Source organism: Rana temporaria, chromosome 4, assembly GCF_905171775.1.
Source record: "Rana temporaria chromosome 4, aRanTem1.1, whole genome shotgun sequence".
In the NCBI taxonomy this organism is placed as follows: Eukaryota; Metazoa; Chordata; class Amphibia; order Anura; family Ranidae; genus Rana; species Rana temporaria.
This window is the reverse complement of record NC_053492.1, coordinates 189170674-189190549: the sequence shown is the minus strand read 5'-3', so window position 1 is coordinate 189190549 and position 19876 is coordinate 189170674. Positions and strand designations below refer to the sequence as shown.

At 37.6% G+C, this 19876-nt stretch overlaps 2 protein-coding genes across 2 annotated transcripts; both read left to right on the top strand.

Annotated features, from left to right (window-relative positions):
- Positions 1-129: 129 nt before the first annotated feature.
- LOC120935677 (MAM and LDL-receptor class A domain-containing protein 1-like) lies at positions 130-13003 on the top strand. Its single transcript, XM_040347730.1, has 11 exons — positions 130-310; positions 421-677; positions 845-929; positions 1362-1406; positions 3203-3241; positions 6573-6713; positions 6824-7080; positions 7248-7332; positions 7759-7803; positions 9588-9626; positions 12954-13003. The coding sequence occupies exons 1-11, from the start codon at positions 145-147 to the stop codon at positions 13001-13003; spliced, it is 1209 nt and encodes a 402-aa protein (XP_040203664.1). The 5' UTR covers positions 130-144.
- Positions 13004-16879: 3876 nt separating this feature from the next.
- On the top strand, positions 16880-17811 carry LOC120935348 (MAM and LDL-receptor class A domain-containing protein 1-like). The gene is made up of 3 exons (XM_040347468.1): positions 16880-17081; positions 17192-17448; positions 17616-17811. The coding sequence occupies exons 1-3, from the start codon at positions 16916-16918 to the stop codon at positions 17709-17711; spliced, it is 519 nt and encodes a 172-aa protein (XP_040203402.1). The 5' UTR covers positions 16880-16915; the 3' UTR covers positions 17712-17811.
- The last annotated feature ends 2065 nt before the right edge of the window (positions 17812-19876 follow it).

Here is a 19876-nt window from a genome sequence, read left to right as displayed (position 1 = left end):
GTGACCTCCGTATCCCAGCCTACTGACAATAATGGGTCACCAGCCGACTCGGTCACCTCTATAAATATTCCTACAGTAAACATGTTCAAGTTCAGCTTTAACGCTTGCACATGCATTATACAATATGCACAATATAACTCATAAATGTTATCTGTGTTTCCTAAAACAGATGTATGCCATATAGATTGTTCTTTTGATGTGAACTTGTGTAACTGGAAACAATCAACGAGTGATAACATGGACTGGATACACTGGAATGGCTCAACCCCTTCCGATTTTACTGGACCATCATTTGACCACACAACAGGATGTAAGTCATTTATTTACTTACTTTCTCTGTTTGTAATAGTTTATATAACTCCCAAAATAATGGTTCATAACAGAAAAGGTACTTCAGCATTAATATTTTAATTTAAACAGATGGCTACTATCTATACATTAATGGACAGGATTCAGAAGAGGGAGACTTTGCAAGATTGGAGAGTCCTGCAAATTGTTTCACTGGAACTCATTGCTTACAGTTTTGGTATCACATGTATGGAGCAGCAAAATACATGATGCTGAGGGTGTCAGTACTAAGAGATTATGGTTTGGAAGATGTCTTCACTATAGAAGGAGATCATGGGGACATGTGGTATTTAGAGAAGATTTTCCTGCCTGAAAGTGATATTATCCAGGTATGCAATGTATTTCTTTTGCCAAATGAATTGTTATTAAATCTATTACAAATAGTTTGATCTCTTTTTGTATGTTATTGTGCTTTTTAGTCATTGTGCTCTTTGCACTGGCATATTATAAACCCAGTTCTGGCTATTAGCTATAACCTCATGAATTTTGTCAACAGATTTTCATTGATGGTGTCAGAGGTGAAGATTTCCGCAGTGATGTTGCTATAGATGATATTTCTTTTTACCCAGGATATTGTACTGGTAAGCTGTGATCCATTCATGACAGACTATTTGCTTGGTTATTTCCTAGTCTTAAAATAATATCTAATAAAGTCTGAGAATTTCAGTTTAATATGATTAAATGACTGCCACAAAGGTAGATGGGGCTTGTAGTTTATTTATTCATTCACAGAGATCTGTGAATGAATAATGTGGCTGTGCGAGTGGAGCACCATACAGCTGCATCGATTTCAAAAGTGACAGTGGCTGCGAGGATAAAAAAACATCTGCACACTGTCAGGAGTGGGATTGGTTTGGGGGGGGGGGGGGGGGGTCAGCTTGCAACCATGCGACACGATACAACCTAAATATGGGTGTAACATGGTTGGAGCTAGGCTTTAAACATTTCTTTAGGATGTCTGGCTTGTGTATTCTAAGACTGCATTGATAAAAAATTAACTTTTGTCTTTTTAGCAGCAACAACTACCACCACCACCACTGTAACTACAAAACCGACAGGTAAATAGTTTGAGTAGTTTTATTAGTCCATATCTGGCAATACACTAGTAGAATTGTGTTAGAAGAATTTCATTTTGGGAATGTTCATTTGAATTAGTAATTGTTATTGGGGCAAATTGACATCCACAGTGGAAAGAAAATTCGAAGGAGCAGGATGGAATTTCTTTCTTGAATAAATTAATTTCTAAGAGTGACTGTGGTCCAGCATATCATCAAACGTACTGATGAGAATTTTCATGCAAATTTTCATACGAATGATTTTCATGCAAATATTCATACGAATGATTTGAAAATCGACTTATGTATGGCCAGCTTTACACACCAAATAAAATCATCACTGCACAGCTTTTTGTTTACAATGAGAACATGGAATAACATAAATATTTTTCAACAAGCTTATTTTCAACAAGCTGTTCCACCCTCAATGGTTAAGAAATGTAAATGATGAATCTAAATTTGTATGAGCCAGACTGGGTCTGGATTTGTATGAACCAGTTCAGAACAGACCTTTCTACGTGCAATGACTTTAGATGTAGGCATATGTAGCATATGAATGACTCTGTATAAAGCTAAAATTGACAGAAAAGTAAAGTTTGTAAAATATTTAAACGTTTAATTCTGACAAACATTCAGATTGCTTTACATTTTCCTTATACAGCTGGCCTATTAGGGACATTTTCCACTTTCTGTGAAATCTACCCAGCCTAGCTTGGCCAATAAGCGATGTGCTAATAAACTATCTGGCTAAATATCTATGTCTGCTAAAATGTGTTAGCTGGTGTACTTGTAACCCACCTTCTGGGCATTACTATGGTATTTGGATGTGGGTCAAAACATCTAGGAAATTCTGCTCATTCCCATGGAGAATTCTGAGCAGGGAATCTATGCCTTCTGCATTTGGTTAGGGCTGTACACTCTGGTGATTACAGACAGTAGCTGAGTAACTTGAGATGGCACATTTTATGCTACTGAGACCTGAAGGGTTTTTCTGACCCTTTTTTGGATATGGTGTCTTAGACGTGTTAGATATACACCCCCCTGTATACTTACCTGAGTGCTATCTTGATCCAGTGCTGTGCCCATTTGCATCAGCTCTCTTATTTCTCTCTGCTCACAGAGCAGCAGTAAAAGCCATTGGCTTCTGTGAGCAGAGAACAGGGGTTGGGGTTGGGCTGTGTATGTCAATAGACACACACAGCACAGCTGGGTCCCCCCCCCCCATAGCAAGCAGCTTGCTATAGAGTTTATATGGATGCCCAAAAATAATAGGAGGAGCCAAGAGTACTGGTGGGGTACCCCAGAAAAGGGGGTTCAGGGTTGCTCTGTGCAAGACCATTGCACAGAGCAGGTAAGTATAGCATGTTTGCTATTTTAGAAAAAAAAAGCCTTTACAACTGCTTTAGCTGCTTTGAGTATTCAGGAATCGCTTAAAGGTGCATATAGTAGGACATAGCCAGACAAATAGAGGTAGAGAGCTCCAGAGGATTGGAGAGGCTCTGGAGAGGTCCCGAAGGTGAGCATTGGATGAACAAACAAGAGAGTTAGAGAGCAGTCTAAACTGGGTAAGCCCATGTGCTAATACATAAGCTGGCTGCTTAATCTGCTCTGTGAAATGTTCTTGCTAGTGAACCTGTCATCAATATATCTGGGCCACATAGCTCTTTCCTGTGGACAAATCTGTGCAGACAGTTTTACTTTTGCATTTGGATAAGGTGTGCTCTGTGATCATAAAATATGCGGTTTGTTAAATTTGTAGTTATAAATAGTTATTAGACAATTTGTCTTTGTATCTGTAGGTTCTACTGTGTCATCAACTAAAACCACATCATCACCAGGTAAATATATTGCTAATTTTAAAGAGTTGAGTATTATTTATAATAAATCTATTTATTTTGTTATTATACATTGTAAGACCTTGATAATAAATTGGAAGTCATGCATACTTACATGACAGTTTGACATAAATAAAAGTCATGCAAATCTGACTTACACTTAAAATGTATAATTTTAATTATAGATTGCAGCCCTTACACAGAACAGTTTTAGATTTACAATAGTACTAGTTATTTGTATGACTGCTGTGCAGGGTGCACATTTTCATATACTAAAATGTATCGGTGATACAGTGAGTGTAAGTCCACCCAGCTATCATACTGTAAATACATTTATTAAATGCATTGAACATTAACATACACATATACAGTAAGTGCACACAGGTTGTAAATGTGCATAACTTTTCTTATAATTTTACTAGATTTTATTTTTCTCTATACAACATTTGAATTTGAAAATATTTTGTTATCTATAATAATAGTAATAACAATATAACAATATAAAAAGAAAAAAAAATGAAAAATAATGTAAACATATTCTGTATGAGACATGTTTATACGGTTGCCTGGCATTTAATTCAGGAATTGTTTTATAAAATGTTGGGCTTTACTTGAATATAATATTATTTACATGTAGTTTCTGCATGAGTTCAAAAAAGCATTCATAATGTCCATAATTAAAATAATGTATGATTTTCTCTCCTGCATGTTGTCAATTTTGTTTAGAAAAATAATTGTCATTAATTAATGATTGTTATTGTCATTAACTAATAACTATAATTTGAATACATAGAATGGTCACTGGTAGACACTTTTGTATGTGTAGCTAATGTGAACTGATGGAATAAATCACATAAATACTATATGTAGTGATCTCATAAACGTGTCCAATAAATGTAGTGATACAGATGTATAGTGTCCAGTAGTCCGGTTAGACCAGCAGACCAAAATCTCCCCCATGCGCCGAATGGATTTGACGCATGCGTGAAAGCATTTTCCTTCCTGGTTTGCAGACGTGGCGGCGTCAACGTCACCGCCACGTCACCGCGCTGTCTGTCCGCGGGGATTTTGGTTTGATGGTGTACAACCATCAGACCAAAATCTCCGAGCGGACATGTCCGATGAAAATGGTCCGCGGACCGTTTTCATCGGACATGTTCGCTCGTCTGTACAAGGCCTAAGGGTCTTCAGCTGTTCCTTTGATCTGTGTTTGACCACTAACCCTTTTGGTCAGCAAACACCTTTTGATGTGTAACCTTGAATGCCTGTATGTAACACAGATATACCATGCCATACACATAACACACTATTTTAAATGCCTACACATCTATATTAATATTACAACACTATACTTTTGATGATCTACAATATTATTCATATTGAAACATATTTATTTTTCACAAACAATTCCTGTTAGCAACATCACAGTAACATTATTTACATAACAATAACACTATTCTTACCATTCCAATTTAAAGTGCATGTATAGACAATTGTATTAATTTATTTTAATTGCATTTAATCTAATTTATTTAATTGTTTTGGATAGAATAGACAATGGTTAAGACCGCTGGCAGGTTATTTTTGATGCCTGTGTCTCATTGGGAAGACTCCTCTGATCTCCTGTCCTGGATAAGAAGGCAATCTTAAAAGGGGAATTCTCATTACAGACCCTCACCTTTTGCTCTGGTGACAACTGTAAAATTAATTTGGTGACAATGTTGACTATGGTCACAATGACAAATAGAGGGGTGATTCATCCTAACAGGGACACAGAGATAAAGAAAAAAAAACGGACACAAATTCCAACCCTTCCCCAATCTATCCAAAACTAGAAAAAGTTTTAGATTTACAAACACTTTTTTTTTTTGTGTACAGACACTCCATATATTACTGATTCTCTCATGTTAAGACTGGCAACAGACACTCATTTACCAAGCACCCAACTTTTTCTTGCAGTCCACTATTACTGATATTATTCATTCTATCAAGGTACAATACATGTTGTTTTCAGCTATGCTTGTTAATTATCAATATGCCTGAATCATATGGCATAATCATGTTTTTATTTATAAATACCTTTTTTTTTCTTTAAGCGATCACATGACCTCTTTTCTCAGCTGCATAAGATGCTTTGAGAGGTGGGGTGGAGACTGCAGAGGGATGTGTCAACAGGACACTGAGAAAGAGCAGTACACTGATGTTCTGAGTGAGATGTTAGCTGTGCATTGGGGGCAGTTCAGCACAAGTCTGCCCATTGGAGTACAGGCAGACTGTGCTCCTGAGTACAATGCAAAAAGAAAACTAACCACGTTGCAGGGAATGTGCTTCCATGCCCAGTGTGATCAGTTTGAAATTGGAAAGCAAGGGACTTTGAGGATCACCATGTATTTCTTACAAATGAAGCGATGCAAAGAGAGCTGGATACTTTTAAATATAATACATGGTATCACAGACATACTGTATATCGGGATTTGAAATATTGGAGTAACACACTTTATTTACATCTATCAGAGCTAAATAAACCATTTAAATGCTTATACTGTATGTAAATATTTATAATCCTGTTCAGTTTGTTTTGTTATTCGCATACCTCTGCACAATGTACTGCTAAGGCCGTGTACACACCAGCAAACATGTACGATGAAACCGCTCCGCCGGACCGTTTTCACCGTACATGTCTGCCCGGGGCTTTCTGTACGATGGCTGTACTAACCATCGTATAGAAAGCCGCGCGTAAACAATACGCGGGGCGTGTCCGCGGTGTCGCCGCGTCGATGACGCGGTGTCGCCGCGACAATGACGCGGCGACGTGGGCGGGCCTGCCAGTTAATTGCTTCCACGCATGCCTCAAAGTCATTCGACGCATGCGAGGGATGGCGGGTGCTCGGACATGTACGGTAGGTCTGTACAGACGACCGAACATGTCCGAGCGGGCAGGATTCCAGCGGACTGTTTTAAAACAAGTCCAGGAATATTTGTCCGCTGGAAAAAGGCCCGGCGGGCAAATGTTTGCTGGAATCCTGCACGCTCGGGCCTACACACGACCGAACATGTCTGCTGAAACTGGCCCGCAGACCAGTTTCAGCAGACATGCTTGGTCGTCTGTACGGGGCCTAAGAGGGAAACAAAACGTTCTCAGTTACAGCTATGAAATATAGAAGTGTGACCTCCGTATCCCAGCCTACTGACAATAATGGGTCACCAGCCGACTCGGTCACCTCTATAAATATTCCTACAGTAAACATGTTCAAGTTCAGCTTTAACGCTTGCACATGCATTATACAATATGCACAATATAACTCATAAATGTTATCTGTGTTTCCTAAAACAGATGTATGCCATATAGATTGTTCTTTTGATGTGAACTTGTGTAACTGGAAACAATCAACGAGTGATAACATGGACTGGATACACTGGAATGGCTCATCCCCTTCCGATTTTACTGGACCATCATTTGACCACACAACAGGATGTAAGTCATTTATTTACTTACTTTCTCTGTTTGTAATAGTTTATATAACTCCCAAAATAATGGTTCATAACAGAAAAGGTACTTCAGCATTAATATTTTAATTTAAACAGATGGCTACTATCTATACATTAATGGACAGGATTCAGAAGAGGGAGACTTTGCAAGATTGGAGAGTCCTGCAAATTGTTTCACTGGAACTCATTGCTTACAGTTTTGGTATCACATGTATGGAGCAGCAAAATACATGATGCTGAGGGTGTCAGTACTAAGAGATTATGGTTTGGAAGATGTCTTCACTATAGAAGGAGATCATGGGGACATGTGGTATTTAGAGAAGATTTTCCTACCTGAAAGTGATATTATCCAGGTATGCAATGTATTTCTTTTGCCAAATGAATTGTTATTAAATCTATTACAAATAGTTTGATCTCTTTTTGTATGTTATTGTGCTTTTTAGTCATTGTGCTCTTTGCACTGGCATATTATAAACCCAGTTCTGGCTATTAGCTATAACCTCATGAATTTTGTCAACAGATTTTCATTGATGGTGTCAGAGGTGAAGATTTCCGCAGTGATGTTGCTATAGATGATATTTCTTTTTACCCAGGATATTGTACTGGTAAGCTGTGATCCATTCATGACAGACTATTTGCTTGGTTATTTCCTAGTCTTAAAATAATATCTAATAAAGTCTGAGAATTTCAGTTTAATATGATTAAATGACTGCCACAAAGGAAGATGGGGCTTGTAGTTTATTTATTCATTCACAGATCTCTGTGAATGAATAATGTGGCTGTGCGAGTGGAGCACCATACAGCTGCATCGATTTCAAAAGTGACAGTGGCTGCAAGGATAAAAAAAAAACATCTGCACACTGTCAGGAGTGGGATGGTTTGGAGGGGGGGGGGTCAGCTTGCAACCATGTGACGATACAACCTAAATATGGGTGTAACATGGTTGGAGCTAGGCTTTAAACATTTCTTTAGGATGTCTGGCTTGTTATTCTAAGACTGCATTGATAAAAAATTAACTTTTGTCTTTTTAGCAGCAACAACTACCACCACCACCACTGTAACTACAAAACCGACAGGTAAATAGTTTGAGTAGTTTTATTAGTCCATATCTGGCAATACACTAGTAGAATTGTGTTAGAAGAATTTCATTTTGGGAATGTTCATTTGAATTAGTAATTGTTATTGGGGCAAATTGACATCCACAGTGGAAAGAAAATTCGAAGGAGCAGGATGGAATTTCTTTCTTGAATAAATTAATTTGTAAGAGTGACTGTGGTCCAGCATATCATCAAACGTACTGATGAGAATTTTCAAGCAAATTTTCATACGAATGATTTTCATGCAAATATTCATACGAATGATTTGAAAATCGACTAATGTATGGCCAGCTTTACACACCAAATAAAATCATCACTGCACAGCTTTTTGTTTACAATGAGAACATGGAATAACATAAATATTTTTCAACAAGCTTATTTTCAACAAGCTGTTCCACCCTCAATGGTTAAGAAATGTAAATGATTAATCTAAATTTGTATGAGCCAGACTGGGTCTGGATTTGTATGAACCAGTTCAGAACAGACCTTTCTACGTGCAATGACTTTAGATGTAGGCATATGTAGCATATGAATGACTCTGTATAAAGCTAAAATTGACAGAAAAGTAAAGTTTGTGAAATATTTAAACGTTTAATTCTGACAAACATTCAGATTGCTTTACATTTTCCTTATACAGCTGGCCTATTAGGGACATTTTCCACTTTCTGTGAAATCTACCCAGCCTAGCTTGGCCAATAAGCGATGTGCTAATAAACTATCTGGCTAAATATCTATGTCTGCTAAAATGTGTTAGCTGGTGTACTTGTAACCCACCTTCTGGGCATTACTATGGTATTTGGATGTGGGTCAAAACATCTAGGAAATTCTGCTCATTCCCATGGAGAATTCTGAGCAGGGAATCTATGCCTTCTGCATTTGGTTAGGGCTGTACACTCTGGTGATTACAGACAGTAGCTGAGTAACTTGAGATGGCACATTTTATGCTACTGAGACCTGAAGGGTTTTTCTGACCCTTTTTTGGATATGGTGTCTTAGACGTGTTAGATATACACCCCCCCTGTATACTTACCTGAGTGCTATCTTGATCCAGTGCTGTGCCATTTGCATCAGCTCTCTTATTTCTCTCTGCCACAGAGCAGCAGTTAAAAGCCATTGGCTTCTGTGAGCAGAGAACAGGGGTTGGGTTGGCTGTGTATGTCAATAGACAACACACAGCACAGCTGGGTCCCCCCCCCCATAGCAAGCAGCTTGCTATAGAGTTTATATGGATGCCCACAAAATAATAGGAGCCAAGAGTACTGGTGGGGTACCCCAGAAAAGGGGTTCAGGGTTGCTCTGTGCAAGACCATTGCACAGAGCAGGTAAGTAAGCATGTTTGCTATTTTAGAAAAAAAACCTTTACAACTGCTTTACTGCTTTGAGTATTCAGGAATCGCTTAAAGGTGCATATAGTAGACATAGCCAGACAAATAGAGGTAGAGAGCTCCAGAGGATTGGAGAGGCTCTGGAGAGGTCCCGAAGGTGAGCATTGGATGAACAAACAAGAAGTTAGCGAGCAGTCTAAACTGGGTAAGCCCATGTGCTAATACATAAGCTGGCTGCTTAATCTGCTCTGTGAAATGTTCTTGCTAGTGAACATGTCATCAATATATCTGGGCCACATAGCTCTTTCCTGTGGAAAAATCTGTGCAGACAGTTTTACTTTTGCATTTGGATAAGTGTGCTCTGTGATCATAAAATATGCGGTTTGTTAAGTTTGTAGTTATAAATAGTTATTAGACAATTTGTCTTTGTATCTGTAGGTTCTACTGTGTCATCAACTAAAACCACATCATCACCAGGTAAATATATTGCTCATTTTAAAGAGTTGAGTATTATTTATAATAAATCTATTTATTTGTTATATACATTGTAAGACCTTGATAATAAATTGGAAGTCATGCATACTTACATGACAGTTTGACATAAATAAAAGTCATGCAAATCTGACTTACACTTAAAATGTATAATTTTAATTATAGATTGCAGCCCTTACACAGAACAGTTTAGATTTACAATAGTACTAGTTATTTGTAGACTGCTGTGCAGGTGCACATTTTCATATACTAAAATGTATCGTGATACAGTGAGTGTAAGTCCACCCAGCTATCATACTGTAAATACATTTATTAAATGCATTGAACATTAACATACACAATACAGTAAGTGCACACAGGTTGTAAATGTGCATAACTTTTCTTATAATTTTACTAGATTTATTTTTCTCTATACAACATTTGAATTGAAAATATTTTGTTATCTATAATAATATAATAACAATATAACAATATAAAAAGAAAAAAAAATGAAAAAAATGTAAACATATTCTGTATAGACATGTTTATACGGTTGCCTGGCATTTAATTCAGGAATTGTTTTATAAAATGTTGGGCTTTACTTGAATATAATATTATTTAAATTGTTTCTGCATGAGTTCAAAAAAGCATTCATAATGTCCATAATTAAAATAATGTATGATTTTCTCTCCTGCATGTTGTCAATTTTGTTTAGAAAAATAATTGTCATTAATTAGTTATTGTTATTGTCATTAACTAATAACTATAATTTGAATACATAGAATGGTCACTGGTAGACACTTTTGTATGTGTAGCTAATGTGAACTGATGGAATAAATCACATAAATACTATATGTAGTGATCTCATAAACGTGTCCAATAAATGTAGTGATACAGATGTATAGTGTCCAGTAGTCGGTTAGATAATTGATATCTTAGATGTTAGTATGATGGCTATAAATCACATTTTTTGCAGCAACACACATGCTCTCCAGAGAACACACATTTAATTAACTTCGAATAACATACAAAGTCCAAAGTCCACAGACGATACAAATCCAACAAGTAATTCAGAATCCCATCTTTTCTAGACCTGTACTATATTCATCATAGAGTGACAAGACTAGCTGAATGCCAGCTTGACTTTCTCAAAAACTGGTCTCACACTGGAGGGAGTGGTTCTTCCAGGTCAATGGAAACTTCCCCAAGTCTAATTACCATCATAATACTTCCTTTTGTATGTAAGGAAGTTATCCTTTGAGGTTAACAGCCATCTCACACACCTAGGTAAATTAACACATCTAGGTCTCAGGACCAAAATCTCTGAGCGGACATGTCCGATGAAAACGGTCTGCGGACCGTTTTCATCGGACATGTTCGCTCGTCTGTACAAGGCCTAAGGGTCTTCACTGTTCCTTTGATCTGTTGTTTGACCACTAACCCTTTTGGTCAGCAAACACCTTTGATGTTAACCTTGAATGCCTGTATGTAACACAGATATACCATGCCATACACATAACACAATATTTTAAATACCTACACATCTTTATTAATATTACAACATATTCCCCACTTGAGTTGGTTCTAACTACTAGAACTGACTCATAATTCGAACAACAAACCTCATTATGGTTTGAGGTACTGTATGCTTTACAATGGCTCATATGAAATATTAAGTTGAGACTGGTTACATCTCTCTTCACCAACCTCTAAAATATCCCCCATGAAACAGATTATAGAAATAATATACTTGGACCATGACTGGAAAAGGATTCAGTAAACGAAGTTGCCCGTATAGCTGTTAGATTGCTCCTTGTTTTGTAAATCACATCACGATCTTGAATATTGTGCAAAAACGAGCTGATGTCACAGTCCATTCTGACTTCATCACATCTCTCACCATCTCACTGAAAGTAAAGCTTGGTATGCCTTGGGAGCTCCAATCCACATAAGTCCAGGATTCTCTCATCTCCAGGCTCAAAGTTTTCATTTTTAAAGATGCTTTACACAAACAAAAAAATCTTCCATCTTCCATCTTTGTAGTAAGAAGAACCATTAATGTATCAGCAGTCGCTTCCAAGGTCAAAAAGGTTTGGATCCGGCAGTACAAATTCTGTGCTGCAAACTATTTCCTTGCACTTGACACCTTCAATCATTAATCCACCAATCAGGACACTTGGTTCCTTTAACATCAAACCTTCACTATTCTGAATTTGTTGATTGCCAGCAACAATTTGCTTTCGTAATGTGCTGTAGGCTGACCCCCGCATTGCCTTTAATAGAGCTGTTCTTTGTATCATTCAGTCCATAATTCCACCAGAATGGTATACCAACATATATATACTGTATAATTCCCCCATGCGATGGTTTAGATATTATCAGCTTGACATCAATGTTTATCAGATTTTCTGTGCAGACAAATCAGCAGTAGAAATTCTTGCCAGTATTTTTATGAAAGGTAGAAAGTCTTTTTCATCCATATGTGTCTCAGCCTTCAGCATATTATAAACAACTGATTCAACAAAGTCTCAAATCATGACTAGAGTAAGAATTTCACTCACCACTCCTTTAAATTTAGGAAAACCACCCAACCTACTATAATTTATGCTATGCCCAGCCATTGTGCAGCATCACCTCAGATGTCAAATCTATTGACATCAATATGCATTATGTCATGTGTACAGATGTTATAAAATTATTTAGGTTTAAATGCTTCGCTCTGGTTTTAAGATTAAGTTCAAGGAATAAAACATAATAAAAAAGCAAAATATATCGGGGAAAGGGAGAAAATGAAAAAATAGGGTGTTGGGTAAGGCCATTAAAAAAAAAAAAAAAAATGAAAATGTGAATGTTCAAAAAAAAGTCCATTGCTTGATGAATATTGAGAGAATGTCCATTAATTCTTTATAATTCCCCCACTAGCCAGCAATTACTCCTGCTATTCACATGCAAACGCATATCTCCAGCCATGTACCTGAAAGTCAAAAACTCTCAGACAAAACTCATTAGCAAAGTCCATAAACAAAGTACTATTTACAGTCCACAGTTTAAAGCTAATTCACCCCCACTGCTATAAAAGTGTAATTTTCATTTAAAAACTGATCTGTACCCTTCAACTGTTCTAATAGTGTGTAATATTCTATTTTCATCTTATCATACTCAATCAATTTAGGTGGTCATATTTCTGTTTTAAATGAGGAAATGGTATCCAGGTCTTTTTCTTATTATTATTTTGGTCAGCTCTGTTTTTCATGTTAATATCACCTATGTTTGACCCAGAGTTTCCCCTTTTGATGTGATCATTAGATATTATCTTCTGATCTTTTTGTTCAGTGTTTCCTAAACAATGTGGCTATATCAATTCTGACAGCCTGCTCATTTGACATTCTCCATAAATGATCTGCTCTCAATAATACGTCTTTTAAATCATGAGGATTTAGGGTAACTAATAAAATATTTTGTTTGATATCCTCATGCATTGCATCTAGCAACATACTGATATGTATCGAGCCTCCCCGCTCAAAGCAAGATTATTACCAACCAAAAATCCCATAATAGTTTCTATCCTGTGCGACAATTCATAGGAGACTCACTTAGCATTTGGTGGATCTTCCCATGAATCGCGACATCGGAACGCACTCCGTACAGAACACGCAATAATTCCAGTAATATGTCCCGTGTCCTCAAAAGGCTGAAGACAGATCTGTTTGATTCTCAGCCAAAGACCATCCATATAGAATTTGCAAAACTCTTTCTAATTCAGATGGGTTGAGATTGTACATATCTCTGACATTCTGCAAGTCACAAAACCATTTTAAAAATCTGTTAAATCATGGCAGGGAACCATTCCTATTTCTTTAAGAATTGCATCCAGTTTTTTTGGTTTCAAATGCTTCATTACAAGCTGAACTTCACCTGTATTGTTGTTATTATTGTTATGGTTATGGTTCTGTTTTCATTTGATAGAAAGTTTGTATTTTGCTGCAGATTGCTTAATCCAAGATTTGATGCATATCTGCACTCCTGAGATCTCTTCTCTAATTCCATAATTCTTAATTTTAATCTCTCATTTTCCTCTGATAATTCATCACAACATTTAGATTTCTCAAGCAAAGCTCCACCAATAGTAACTACTGCATCAATTTAAATTTACTGTCTCAGTTTCTGATTGGTTTTGTAACCTCTAACAAACCTTATGGCTATTATCAACTGCACTCTGTAACTGCGCAATTTCCTCAACCTTATCATTCAAAGAACTTTCCATTTTTAAACAGCAAGATAACAAGCCCTGCACAATACAACTTTTTCTTTTACTTTCTGAAATTTTGCTATCAAAAACACTTTCCTCTAAAAATTCCTTCATCATAGTCCTCGTCTGCTTACATTTTTCTGCAATTATATAAGACCGCAATGACGATTAATACATTTTAAACCCATCTGTTAACTTTATCAGAACTGACACTAGCTTCACACTGAGTAAGCATTTTGACTATATTTTAATAATTTAAAAAAGGAAATATTTTACTCACCGCATTTGAAGCTCCACCTTGCCAGTTCCGGTCTTTTAGTACACGGCAGTAGTTTTTTCTTCAGTTTCCAGTCTCCAGAGAAAAATTCTGGGGTTCCAAACTTGTTTAGTCTTGTATATCAGACTCTCTTATGTCACAATCAGACATTAGAGTCACAGCACAGCTCTTGGGTCTCCATCAGACTTCTGTCCAACTCCCAGGATTTTTTGTCATCACCGACTTCTGTTACCAAGTCCTGAAAATGCGCTTCTGGTCAATTGAATGGCACCAATGTAGTGATCTCATATAAGTGTCAAAATAAATGTAGTGATACAGATGTATAGTGTCCAGTAGTCCGGTTAGATAATTGATATCTTAGATGTTAGAATCATGGCTAAAATTACGTTGTTTCACAGCAACACACAGGCTCTCCAGAGAATGCAAATTTAATTAACTTCCAATAACATACAAAGTCCAACGTCCACAGACGATACAAATCCAACAGAGTAATTCAGAATCCCATCTTTTCCTAGACCCATGCTATATTCATCATAGAGTGACAAGACTAGATGAATGCCAGCTTGACTTTCTCAAAAACTGGTCTCACACTGGAGGAGTGGTTCTTCCAGGTCAATGGAAACTTCCTCAAGTCTAATTACCATCAATAAATACTTCCTTATGTATGTAAGGAAGTTATCCTTTGAGGTTAACAGGCCATCTCACACACACCTAGGTAAATTAACACATCTGAGGCCCTGTACACACGACCGAACATATCTGCTGAAACTGGTCCGCAGACCAGTTTCAGCGGACAGATCCGACCGTGTGTACAGCCTAGCAGACAGTTTCAGCAGACAAAAGTTTTAAAGCATGCTTTAAAATTTATCTGCTGGAAACCCGTCCGTCCGACATGTCCACTGTTTAGTACGCTTAACCAGCAGACCGAAATCTCCCCCATGCGCCGAATGGATTTGACGCATGCATGAAAGCATTTCCCTTCCTGGTTTGCAGATGTGGCGGCGTCAACGTCACCACCACGTCACCGCGCTGTCTGTCCGCGGGGATTTTGGTTTGATGGTGTGTACAACCATAAGACCAAAATCTCCGAGCGGACATGTCCGATGAAAACGGTCCGCGGACCGTTTTCATCGGACATGTTCGCTCGTTTGTACAAGGCCTAAGGGTCTTCAGCTGTTCCTTTGATCTGTGTTTGACCACTAACCCTTTTGGTCAGCAAACACCTTTGATGTGTAACCTTGAATGCCTGTATGTAACACAGATATACCATGCCATACACATAACACACTATTTTAAATGCCTACACATCTATATTAATATAACAACACTATACTTTTGATGATCTACAATATTATTCATATTGAAACATATTTATTTTTCACAAACAATTCCTGTTAGCAACATCACAGTAACATTATTTACATAACAATAACACTATTCTTACCATTCCAATTTAAAGTGCATGTATAGACAATTGTATTAATTTATTTAATTGCATTTAATCTCATTTATTTAATTGTTTTGGATAGAATAGACAATGGTTAAGACCACTGGCAGTTTATTTTTTGATGCCTGTGTCTCATTGGGAAGACTCCTCTGATCTCCTGTCCTGGATAAGAAGGCAATCTTAAAAGGGGAATTCTCATTACAGACCCTCACCTTTTACTCTGGTGACAACTGTAAAATTAATTTGGTGACAATGTTGACTATGGTCACAATGACAAATAGAGGGGTGATTCATCCTAACAGGGACACAGAGATAAAGAAAAAAAACTGACACGAATTCCAACCCTTCCCCAATCTATCCAAAACTAGAAAAAGTTTTAGATTTACAAACACTTTTTCTTTTGTGTACAGACACTCCATATATTACTGATTCTCTCATATTAAGACTGGCAACAGACACTCATTTACCAAGCACCCAACTTTTTCTTTGCAGTCCACTATTACTGATATTATTCATTCTATCAAGGTACAATACATGTTGTTTTCAGCTATGCTTGTTAATTATCAATATGCCTGAATCATATGGCATAATCATGTTTTTATTTATAAATACCTTTTTTTTCTTTAAGCGATCACATGACCTCTTTTCTCAGCTGCATAAGATGCTTTGAGAGGTGGGGTGGAGGCTGCAGGGGGATGTGTCAACAGGACCCAGAGAAAGAGCAGTACACTGATGTTCTGAGTGAGATGTTAGCTGTGCATTGGGGGCAGTTCAGCACAAGTCTGCCCATTGGAGTACAGGCAGACTGTGCTCCTGAGTACAATGCAAAAGAAAACTAACCACTTTGCAGGGAATGTGCTTCCATGCCCAGTGTGATCAGTTTGAAATTGGAAAGCAAGGGACTTTGAGGATCACCATGTATTTCTTACAAATGAAGCGATGCAAAGAGAGCTGGATACTTTTAAATATAATACATGGTATCACAGACATACTGTATATCGGGATTTGAAATATTGGAGTAACACACTTTATTTACATCTATCAGAGCTAAATAAACCATTTAAATGCTTATACTGTATCTAAATATTTATAATCCTGTTCAGTTTGTTTTGTTATTCGCATACCTCTGCACAATGTACTGCTAAGAGGTTAACAAAATGTTCTCAGTTACAGCTATGAAATATAGAAGTGTGACCTCCGCATCCCAGCCTACTGACAATAATGGATCAGTCACCTCTATAAATATTCCTACAGTAAACATGTTCAAGTTCAGCTTTAACGCTTGCACATGCATTATACAATATGCACAATATAACTCATAAATGTTATCTGTGTTTCCTAAAACAGATGTATGCCATATAGATTGTTCTTTTGATGTGAACTTGTGTAACTGGAAACAATCAACGAGTGATAACATGGACTGGATACACTGGAATGGCTCAACCCCTTCCGATTTTACTGGACCATCATTTGACCACACAACAGGATGTAAGTCATTTATTTACTTACTTTCTCTGTTTGTAATAGTTTATATAACTCCCAAAATAATGGTTCATAACAGAAAAAGTACTTCAGCATTAATATTTTAATTTAAACAGATGGCTACTATCTATACATTAATGGACAGGATTCAGAAGAGGGAGACTTTGCAAGATTGGAGAGTCCTGCAAATTGTTTCACTGGAACTCATTGCTTACAGTTTTGGTATCACATGTATGGAGCAGCAAAATACATGATGCTGAGGGTGTCAGTACTAAGAGATTATGGTTTGGAAGATGTCTTCACTATAGAAGGAGATCATGGGGACATGTGGTATTTAGAGAAGATTTTCCTGCCTGAAAGTGATATTATCCAGGTATGCAATGTATTTCTTTTGCCAAATGAATTGTTATTAAATCTATTACAAATAGTTTGATCTCTTTTTGTATGTTATTGTGCTTTTTAGTCATTGTGCTCTTTGCACTGGCATATTATAAACCCAGTTCTGGCTATTAGCTATAACCTCATGAATTTTGTCAACAGATTTTCATTGATGGTGTCAGAGGTGAAGATTTCCGTAGTGATGTTGCTATAGATGATATTTCTTTTTACCCAGGATATTGTACTGGTAAGCTGTGATCCATTCATGACAGACTATTTGCTTGGTTATTTCCTAGTCTTAAAATAATATCTAATAAAGTCTGAGAATTTCAGTTTAATATGATTAAATGACTGCCACAAAGGAGGATGGGACTTGTAGTTTATTTATTCATTCACAGATCTCTGTGAATGAATAATGTGGCTGTGCGAGTGGAGCACCATACAGCTGCATCGATTTTAAAAGTGACAGTGGCTGCGAGGATAAAAAAAACATCTGCACACTGTCAGGAGTGGGATGGTTTGGGGGGGGGGGGGTCAGCTTGCAACCATGTGACATGATACAACCTAAATATGGGTGTAACATGGTTGGAGCTAGGCTTTAAACATTTCTTTAGGATGTCTGGCTTGTGTATTCTAAGACTGCATTGATAAAAAATTAACTTTTGTCTTTTTAGCAGCAACAACTACCACCACCACCACCACTGTAACTACAAAACCGACAGGTAAATAGTTTGAGTAGTTTTATTAGTCCATATCTGGCAATACACTAGTAGAATTGTTAGAAGAATTTCATTTTGGGAATGTTCATTTGAATTAGTAATTGTTATTGGGGCAAATTGACATCCACAGTGGAAAGAAAATTCGAAGGAGCAGGATGGAATTTCTTTCTTGAATAAATTAATTTGTAAGAGTGACTGTGGTCCAGCATATCATCAAACGTACTGATGAGAATTTTCATGCAAATTTTCATACGAATGATTTTCATGCAAATATTCATACGAATGATTTGAAAATCGACTAATGTATGGCCAGCTTTACACACCAAATAAAATCATCACTGCACAGCTTTTTGTTTACAATGAGAACATGGAATAACATAAATATTTTTCAACAAGCTGTTCCACCCTTAATGGTTAAGAAATGTAAATGATGAATCTAAATTTGTATGAGCCAGACTGGGTCTGGATTTGTATGAACCAGTTCAGAACAGACCTTTCTACGTGCAATGACTTTAGATGTAGGCATATGTAGCATATGAATGACTCTGTATAAAGCTAAAATTGACAGAAAAGTAAAGTTTGTGAAATATTTAAACGTTTAATTCTGACAAACATTCAGATTGCTTTACATTTTCCTTATACAGCTGGCCTATTAGGGACATTTTCCACTTTCTGTGAAATCTACCCAGCCTAGCTTGGCCAATAAGCGATGTGCTAATAAACTATCTGGCTGAATATCTATGTCTGCTAAAATGTGTTAGCTGGTGTACTTGTAACCCACCTTCTGGGCATTACTATGGTATTTGGATGTGGGTCAAAACATCTAGGAAATTCTGCTCATTCCCATGGAGAATTCTGAGCAGGGAATCTATGCCTTCTGCATTTGGTTAGGGCTGTACACTCTGGTGATTACAGATGGTAGCTGAGTAACTCGAGATGGCACATCTTAGGCCCCATACACACAATAGAATTTATCCGCGAATACGGTCCAGCGGACCGTTTCCGCGGATAAATCCTCTCGTGGATTTCGGCGGATTTTCATGCGATGGTGTGTACTCACCATCGCATTGAAATCCACGCCGAAATCCTCTTGCGATGACGTGTCGCGCCGTCGCCGCGATTATGACGCGGCGACGTGCGCGACGCTGTCATATAAGGAATTCCACGCATGCGTCAAATCATTACGACGCATGCGGGGGATCCCTTCGGACGGATGGATTCGGTGAGTCTGTACAGACCAGCGGATCCATCCGTTGGGATGGATTCCAGCAGATGGATTTGTTCTGCATGTCAGCGAATATCCGATCTGCTGGAATCCATCCCAGGGGAGATATATCCGCGGATAAAGATCCGCTGGCGTGTACACACCATAGGATCTATCCGCTGAAACCCATTTGCTGGGATTTATCTGCGGATGGATTCTATGGTGTGTATGGGGCCTTATGCTACTGAGACCTGAAGGGTTTTTCTGACCCTTTTTTGGATATGGTGTCTTAGATGTGTTAGATATACACTCCCCTGTATACTTACCTGAGTGCTATCTTGATCCAGTGCTGTGCCCATTTGCAGCAGCTCTCTTATTTCTCTCTGCTCACAGAGCAGCAGTAAAAGCCATTGGCTTCTGTGAGCAGAGAACAGGGGTTGGGGTTGGGCTGTGTATGTCAATAGACACACACAGCACAGCTGGGTCCCCCCGCCATAGCA

What these genes read in the sequence shown, in the direction of transcription:
- LOC120935677 (XM_040347730.1), top strand. Translation starts at nt 145, where the DNA reads ATGTTATCTGTGTTTCCTAAAACAGATGTATGCCATATAGATTGTTCT. An exon ending in ATTTGACCACACAACAGGAT is followed by an intron (nt 311 to 420) that starts GTAAGTCATTTA and finishes TAATTTAAACAG; the next exon opens with ATGGCTACTATCTATACATT. An exon ending in TGTAACTACAAAACCGACAG is followed by an intron (nt 7,804 to 9,587) that starts GTAAATAGTTTG and finishes TTGTATCTGTAG; the next exon opens with GTTCTACTGTGTCATCAACT.
- LOC120935348 (XM_040347468.1), top strand. Translation starts at nt 16,916, where the DNA reads ATGTTATCTGTGTTTCCTAAAACAGATGTATGCCATATAGATTGTTCT. An exon ending in ATTTGACCACACAACAGGAT is followed by an intron (nt 17,082 to 17,191) that starts GTAAGTCATTTA and finishes TAATTTAAACAG; the next exon opens with ATGGCTACTATCTATACATT. An exon ending in CTGAAAGTGATATTATCCAG is followed by an intron (nt 17,449 to 17,615) that starts GTATGCAATGTA and finishes TTTTGTCAACAG; the next exon opens with ATTTTCATTGATGGTGTCAG.